Source organism: Drosophila willistoni (assembly GCF_018902025.1).
Source record: "Drosophila willistoni isolate 14030-0811.24 chromosome 2L unlocalized genomic scaffold, UCI_dwil_1.1 Seg196, whole genome shotgun sequence".
Taxonomy (NCBI): domain Eukaryota; kingdom Metazoa; phylum Arthropoda; class Insecta; order Diptera; family Drosophilidae; genus Drosophila; species Drosophila willistoni.
Window position 1 is genome coordinate 3,995,170 of NW_025814048.1, and position 8,955 is coordinate 4,004,124.

The 8,955-nt window shown below is 32.0% G+C and overlaps 1 protein-coding gene across 2 annotated transcripts in view; it reads left to right on the forward strand.

Moving 5' to 3' along the window:
* Nucleotides 1-8,647, forward strand: part of LOC6640593 (cAMP-dependent protein kinase type II regulatory subunit) — a 42,445-nt gene extending 33,798 nt beyond the window's left edge. The window contains exons 3-9 of one of the 2 annotated variants that reach the window (XM_002063481.4): nt 3,030-3,208; nt 3,449-3,549; nt 4,862-4,957; nt 5,232-5,379; nt 6,773-6,848; nt 6,921-7,106; nt 8,146-8,647. In XM_002063481.4, coding sequence (XP_002063517.2) covers nt 3,030-3,208; nt 3,449-3,549; nt 4,862-4,957; nt 5,232-5,379; nt 6,773-6,848; nt 6,921-7,106; nt 8,146-8,276 — 917 coding nt within the window. In that variant the 3' untranslated portion in view covers nt 8,277-8,647. Of the gene's footprint in view, nt 1-3,029; nt 3,209-3,448; nt 3,550-4,861; nt 4,958-5,231; nt 5,380-6,772; nt 6,849-6,920; nt 7,107-7,479; nt 7,759-8,145 lie in introns of those variants that run through there. The other variant, XM_015178707.3, reaches the window with a different exon arrangement.
* The last annotated feature ends 308 nt before the right edge of the window (nt 8,648-8,955 follow it).

Below are 8,955 nucleotides of genomic sequence, written 5' to 3' on the forward strand. Positions count from 1 at the left end.
CTCTCTCTCTCTCTTTCTAATTCTCTTCTCAAATGGAAGACCACAAATTCACTTTGAAAGAAAACTTTGAAATTTTGAAATTAAATTTTTACTCTCTTCATTTCGATGAACTTTAAGAAGAACTTCCGTTTTAAATCAAATCAAATGTGACCTCTAGTTGAAGACATTGAGTGAGTGCTTCGAGTGACCAACAACGGATGTGCAAGTGGATGGCTGGCTGACTGTGTCTTAAGTAAATACTTAAACCAACCGCCCTGGAAATTGGCTCTGATTTAAACTATATATGTGTCTCAGTGTCTGTGTCTATGTGTGTCTGTGTAATTGCATCATTAACTTGACACGTCTCCTTGGCAACTTGACACGATATCATCTAGCTAGATTCAAACGCACATCCGAACGTTGATGGCAATGCAAACATTTTGCGAATCAGAACAAAATATCAAATATGGCAAAGGCTTCCAACAAACTAGTCAAGTGTACCAAGTGTGTGTACATACAAACTCATATATACATATATATAAATATTTATTACGCATACGCCGCATATGCACGCTGGCGGGAAAGCTGAAAATGCGTGAAGGCCTTGAGTTACATATAGTTTTTAGTTTCGCTCGTGTGTGTGTGTGTGTGGTGTGTGTGCTTTTTTTATGTTCAACTCTGAAACGTGTTCATGCCTAACTGGTTTTCATTACAACAAATCTTGAAATTATCTAAAATAGAAGCAGACAATATCAAATTTGTGCCAAAGTGAACGAAAAGAAATAACAAAAATCAAAATCAATTCGCAACTTAACAATATGTCTACCCAAGTGTCTGGCAATTTATTGGCTGGTAAGAACAAAAACAACAAGCAGCAACATTATGTATGTATTATGTAGTCATGTTCAGGTCAAGCGAAATGAATAATTACTGCAATTGGTTTATGGTTCTGTCTATCACAATCTTTTGTGAAGTGGTTCTCTTGCCTCTGCCCCCTGCCTCTGTTCCTGTCCCTGCTAATGAATGATAAATTGCAAGCATTTTGTTTGTGGCCTGCCATTTGACTCAACAAACTCCACAAATTCTGCCCAAATAAGCATTTATTAAGGAAAGTTAATTTTCCTATGTCATGTTTGTGAAGTCTTCAACTGAATAGCACTAATTTTGCATAGGTAGATAGAATTTAGCAGATCAATAATTGTTAAATCTAACAATAACTTATAAATAAAATCTGAAAATAAAATAATGTTAAATGAGTTTTCTAAGTAGAATTTATTATTTAACTTTTCTTTGCGAGCAGTATTTATTACCTAAGTACCTAATAAAATTGTACTTCATAAAGAAAATAATGACTTTTAGTTTGACTTAAGTTTTGTTTGCTCTTTTAAGTTTTTTTGTCAGCAAATAGGAACGTTTAGAGGAAAGCATTTTTAATTATATCATAGAAATTTATGTAGTTTTGTTGAGGTGATTTAAATGAGAGTCAGAGCATAGCTTAGAAAACTATGAAATTAGTCCTTGGATTTATCAGTAGACCAAATTATTGATTGAAATTATATTAAATGTCTTCTTTGTAATTTTCGTAGAACTGTCTACGCTTTGAGCTTCTTGTAGTGTATAATCTTACAGAGGAAGATCATTAGATAGACCGTACTAAAAGCATATCCTTTTCTACACCCATTAAGAGTTTTATCAACAACTAATTTAACTATTTTATTTAATTAGTGCAATGACACATTACCTGCATAGCTATAACTAATTGAGAATTATACTTAAGTGAAGAGGAATACAGATTTTTGACTGCTTATGAAACAATCTCCTTTATAATATTAAACTTGAGTCTGCTTATAGGAAAGTTTTATTATCTCATACCTTTTGTGTAGGAACAATAAATGCAATAAGTTATACCAAACGAACAGACAGAAAGACAAAAATCTGTTAATCCTTGGGCATTATAATTCAGTTTTTTATCAAAAAATATTGTTTAATTTTCTCTTCGAAGTAGTAACACTTTAATTGGCAATCGATAACAGTTTTTTTTTTCTATAAGTCCTGAAACTTTGCATTCAAAACATGATGGAAACTACCTAAATGAAATAAATTGTTATATACAATTAACTTAATTTAAATTAAGTTTAATATCAGTAACAAAAATTGAGAAGATAAATTATGAAATGCGCATTAATTGATGATGTTTTTTATATAAAATAATGACTTGCGATTAAATAAATCATTAATCGATTAAAGGCTCTGAAAAGGGCAACAGATTAATCACTACCATCTTGCCCATACTATATACTTTCTTAATTCAAATGACATTTGATTTACAGATAAATTTTAAAATATTAAAAATTGTACAAATTAAAAAAAAATTAAGTGACTAATCGATTTTCATTTTCCTTCGATTAATCGTGATTAATAATCGCGCACCTTCGATTAATTATACGATTTCAATAATCAATTTCATATTGCTACCATAAATGTATATCTTGTTATTTAGTTAAGCTATTTAAATTGGCTTTCTTAGTTTAGTTTTTATATAAATTCAATTTCAAATTTGATAGGCAACAAACAAAAAATGTTTTAACATTCATATACTTAAAAAAAAGTCTTTTTGTCCGACTTTAAAAGCTTTAGTTTAAAAGTTAAGCTCTGACTCGAGACAATGCCTCATTGTTAGCTCTCCGAATTTTATAATAAATTAATATCAAATATTTGCATAACCTCAAGTTGAAATTTGGTCTTTATGCTTTATGTTTTTTTCGCAAAGGAATGCATTTGCGTTGCTGCATTTATTTAAGCACATACATTTATACATATATAATATATACACACAACTGTCACACAGCAGCTTTCATCTCCTGCTGTGTGAGAAACTTAAATCCAGAAGCATAAAACTTTAAACTCAGCTGAATTCTCAAGTTTATATAAAGTCAGCAAAATGCAAAAAGATACGCCAACTATGCTATAAATCCCAACTTTAGTTTACTTAACTTTCGTATATACATATATTTATTTACATTCCTTTTTGTTGTTTTGTTCACTTGCAGAGCCACCAATAATACAAAGTTCACGCCGTAAATCAGTTTTCGCCGAGGCCTATGATCCCGAGGCGGATGATGATGATGAGGGAGCCACTGCCGTATTCCCAAAAACAGATGAACAGCGTGCCCGTCTCGTGGAGTCGGTGAAGAATGTGCTTCTATTCCGCTCACTCGAAAAGGAACAGGCACGTATACACACACACATACTATTTGACCTATAAATCATATCAAAATATATATATATATTATGTCTGTTGTGGTCGCTTTGTAACGGTGGTTAACCACCTACGACGACGACGTCGACAAAAGTTGCCACCTTGCCTTGCGGTTCCTAAGTGGATTGTATGAGATTTCCTTTACCTAAATAAAATTGTTTTTTTCTTTCTTTTCTCCCACTTCCACTACTACTCCACCTCCATCTGTAGATGAATCAAGTGCTGGATGCCATGTTTGAGCGTAAAGTGCAGCCAGGCGATTATATAATCCGCCAGGGCGATGATGGTGATAATTTTTATGTCATTGAATCGTAAGTAGACTACCCAAAAAAAATTGTAATGAAATTTTGTATAAATAAGTAAGCAAAAGTAAATGAATTTAAATGAAGTATTTACTTACACATACAATGAGCATCTTAAATAAGCGTTAATTAAGTTTTAAGGAACTTTGAAGAGAGAGTCATACTAGTATTGAGACTATTTCACAATTGCATGGCAAATTAGCTATAAAATATCTATTCACTGCAATTTATAGGCATCTAAAAAAGGAATTAAGCACAGTTTATTGTTCTTTAAATTGTAATCCGTTTAAATTTAATATTAAATACTTGTTAATACAAATAAAATTCTATTTCTCTATTAGGCCAACTACTAGTTAGTTAATTATTCTGCGAAACCAAATAAGGTCTTCACTTAGAGAAGTTAATTTAATCTTATCGTCATTTCTCTTGTAGTTTTTGATTTGCTAACGTTTTCATTTGATGATATTTTGCTTTAAGAATGTTTAAGTGTAGCTTAGGTATTGTTTATAAATCCTTTTTGGAAAAGTCGTCATTATAAATCAAAGTTTCCATGTCAATCTATGTATCGTACAATAATTTTGCTTCTGATTAAACAAAAAACTAAATTAATTTTGAATATACTTTTATTACAAATCGAAGATAGATTTATCTAATCTATCTGATTATTTAATTTCTTCTTTAAATCTTAGCTTTTGATTGTTATACTTGAAATTTGAGTGTTTAAATTTAAGTCATTATTTATGGAAATGGATTTTACATTCAGAACCAACTCAACTTTGATAGGACATATAAGTTTCTTTAGGACATATAAGTTATAGTATAAAAAATATGATTTTAGTATTGATAAAAGAAGATGCAAAACTTTTTAAATTTTTAGAAACCCTAAAGCTTTCTCTAACATATGGTAAGATATAATATATATAAGGTATATATAAGGTAACATATATAATAATCTAGATAAAAAAGAGATGAAACAAATGAGACCTTGATATAAAATAAGGTTCTTAAATCGATTGCATCGTTAGATCTGTATCCTTTCTATTACATTACAAAAATTTAAAATGCAAATGGCAATAAATTGCTTTAAAATTGTGCATATAATTTTGTGAAATATTTTAATTATAAGCCTTTTGTTTAATTTATGTGTGAAATGTTAATTGTGTGGGCAATTAAAATGCATATGGCTATAATGTATGGGCAATTTAATGACCAATTAGATTAAAATGATTAAGTTCGCTGTATTTTATAAATGTGTATAATGTATATATAAATTTACATTTATTTAAAATATATATAATTTCCATCTCATTCCCATTCGCAGAGGCGTCTACAAAGTCTATATTAATGACAAACATGTTAACACCTACAACCACACTGGATTATTTGGTGAATTAGCATTGCTCTATAATATGCCCAGGTATGTCTGTCGATCCACGAACTCATCTCCCTGTGTATTCATTCAGTCAATCGAAATGTTGTGTATAAATTCATTTAATCAAATTTGGCACGCTGTCTGAACAATTTTTGTGTGAAATGAAAATGTGTTAATTTAGCAATTCAAAGCAAAAAAAAAAGAAATATGTATACATAGATGGAAAAAAACTTAGTGACAAGCGGCATCTCTTGGCCCTTTAAAACTGATTCGATATAGAGGGGAATATTTATATTTATTTATTGATTTTTTCCATTAGAGCGGCCACTGTGCAGGCAGAATCAAATGGCTTACTCTGGGCCATGGACCGTCAGACATTCCGACGTATATTACTGAAGTCTGCATTCAAGAAGCGAAAAATGTACGAGGAGTTGTTGAATAGTGTGCCCATGCTTAAGGCCCTCCAGGTGAGTCTAAACCTTTTAGTAACTATTATAATATCTGGGGTTAAATTCAATTCATTCATTTTGGGACATGAGTGGCAGTTTATGACATTTAGCAGATAATTGTTCTGCAACTGAGAAAGAAATGAACGAAATCCTTACTATTTCTTGTTTAAAAGTAATTTGCCCCTTTCAAAATCTTCCTTAGGAACCGTCCCTGCATATACATACATATAGAAAATTACTGCTCATATACTAAGAGCTTTCCCATTTCTTCTACCAACTACTGCTAATAACTGGACGTAATTATGGATATGCAGTCGTGGCGTCTCTAGGGCATATGACCAACCAGCCACCCCTTTCTTTGCTCTTTAGCCCTTCAGTTAACTGTTACGTATACGCTCTGTGTGACAGCCAAACTAAATAACATTCAACATAATATTCAAATGATTGAAAAGTAGGATGAAAAAAGGGATCGGATTGCACTTTTCTAATAGTTTATGGTGTGCTGAATCCAAAACTGTGTTTAGAATCTAAACGGTATCCTATAATAACTTAAAAGTACAACAAGTTCTGGTTTTTGAAGTTGTCCATCTTTTACATTTTCAAATGCCGTTGAGTTTTCATTTAGCGATTCTTTTTTTTACTCAAAATTATAGCGTTTTAAATTTTCAAAGTGAATACTTTGAATCAGTGAATAATGATCTCACTGTCTGGAGTTCGTCTTGTTTATATCTGCCTCTGATATTGTAAGGATGTAAAAGAAGACAAAAGCAAACTAAATATTTAAAAAAGTTAAAAAAAAGTTAAAAAGTGAAAAAATTAGATGAGCGGGGAACAATTCTTAAATTAAAAATTTTTATTTTAAAATAAGTTTTGGCTAGTTTAGCATAAACCCTTGAATTTATTTGTTTTTTCTCTGTTAACTATTCATCGAAACTAAACATCCTAAAAAAGTTTTAACTTCAGAACTTAAAACTATTTTAGCCACGTCTACCTTTATCACCCAGATAATGTTATTACTTACGTTGGGTCAAAATTTTATTAAAAGAAACCGTTGAAAAAAGTGCAATTTGACTAAAACTTAAGGGCTTTAATGATATAAATATCTGTTATACAGACAATTTACTCTATAAGTGTAACTTTAGACTTTTATTTACTTTGACAGTTCTTAAGAGTTAGAAATATTGACTTTGGGCTTGAGCTCGACTCAAAGTTTGGTTTATGCACTTCAATTATGAGCTGCGTATTGAGTCCACAGGGTAAATCTTCTAGTAAAGGACAGTAAAGATACTTAGATTGAATGAAAAGTTGGATTTGTCAAGAGCTTGAAATAAGTTAAGATCCTAGAGATAACATAATTAACATAATTAATACTAAAAGATGATTTCAAATATTATTTCGCTTTACTTTCTAGAACTACGAACGCATGAATCTGGCCGATGCTTTGGTATCCAAGAGTTATGAGGGCGGCGAACGCATTATTAAGCAGGGTAAGTTCTCTGAAGGACTTTCGCTCCTCAAGCGACAATTTTTCTATTGTTTTTTGGTTTGTTTTCCTGCAGGAGACGCTGCCGATGGCATGTACTTCATTGAGGAGGGCACCGTTTCGGTGCGCATGGATCAGGATGATGCTGAAATCGAAATTTCCCAATTGGGCAAGGGTCAATACTTTGGTGAATTGGCTCTGGTGACACATCGACCACGTGCTGCTTCCGTCTATGCCACAGGCGGTCAGGTTAAACTGGCATGTAAGTATAAACTGCCTCAAAAGATGGGACGACAAGTGAAACGTTTTAGTCCACTTCTGTTTTTGTGTGTGTTTCCCCCGCAGTGCACATCAATTTTTATTTAATGCTTTTTGTTTATTATTTTTCCTATTTGTTTATGCACTCTCTACATGTGTGTGTGTGTGTATCCTGTGTGTGTTGTGTTGTTTGTCTTGTATGTAGTTCTTGATGTTATTTGCTTTGAACGTCTCTTGGGTAATTGCATTGGCTTGCTTCAACGTGGCATTAGCGATTATCGCTATTTGGAGCAGGACCTGCGCACATATTTTGATGGCCTGCAAATCTTTTGAGTGAAATTAGCCTTTTCATTATTAACAATTAAATTCCGTCCTAGTCCTAGATACCGATGCCTTTGAACGCATCCTGGGCTTCCTGACCGATGTACTAAAACGCAATGTTGTGATCTATGAGCAAATGTTTACCGATATGGCTCGACGTAATACCAGTTTGTGAATTAATCAAGTGAAGATCCTTTCAATTCAAGCCTTTCCTCCCTCTCTCTCTCTCTTAAGCCCCTAACAACAACAACACTATCTATATATATTTGTGTATATATATTTTGTGTGAATTTTCAAATCCGAGAACAGTTTCAATAAAATTTTACAGTTCGAAATGTTGTTGGTATCCTTTAACACACACAGACACACAAATACACCACCAAGACACACACAAATTCTTCATACACATGCTTAGCAATGTCTGCAGCTGACACAGACACTGAAAATCCTTAAAGTGAAATTGGTAAGAATCCAAGCCGGAAAACCCTGAAAATCTAATGTATAACTAAGGCAAAGGATAAAGGAATGCTATATATATATGAAGGTGTAACTCAAAAGTCTCTTGGTGAATGAATGAAATGGGAAATGGATTTCTATATAAAATTATATTTATGTGTTTGACTAAAACTTATTTCTGTTTGGCATGCTAAATGTTGTTGTGTATAAGATTTTTCGAAAAATAAACGTTAACTAATTGTGATCTCTTGTTCTTATTCTCTTAGTCCTGGATGTTAGAGCCTTTGAGCGATTGCTAGGACCCTGCATGGACATTATGAAACGCAGCATTGATGATTATGAATCGCAATTGGTTAAGATTTTTGGCAGTAAAAATAATATCACCGATACACGATAAAAAGTCTGAAATAATTACAACAACAACAACAAACAACAAACACCATCTACAAGCACAACAACAGCAACAACAACAACTACAACAATCGCAGCGCAGCTACAACACACAGCAACAACAACAACAACAACAACAATTTAATATACTAATAGAAATGCAGCACAAAAATGTAAAACAAAAATGTCCCCTCCATGCCATTTAATCAGCTAGAAATTAAGGGAAATTTTGAAATTTGTAAAAAATTCTCTTACTCACCGTCCCCTCACCGCTCACCGCCCCTTCTCGCCCCCTGGACTCGCCCACTCTGCGTTAATTGTTAAGCAAGAAAAGTGAAAATAACTAAAAACAAAACCACAACAACAAAAGAAGAAAAAAAAAATCAAGTTTTTAATTTATATATATAATATATTATATATTTAATGCATTATAAATATTTATTGAAATTATAATATAATATATAATTATTGATTGATTAATTAATTGATTGATGAATTGTTGCAGAGAAAAAAAAAAGAAACAAAAATCAACAAGCAAAAAAACAGAAAATGTGGAAACAAAATGATTTAAGAATTGTATTTGTATGTATTAGCAATTGTAATTTTAATGTATTTAAATTGATGAATCGGTAAAAATCACCCAATTTCCTCCTCCCACACACACACACGTTTCCCTCCCCCTTACA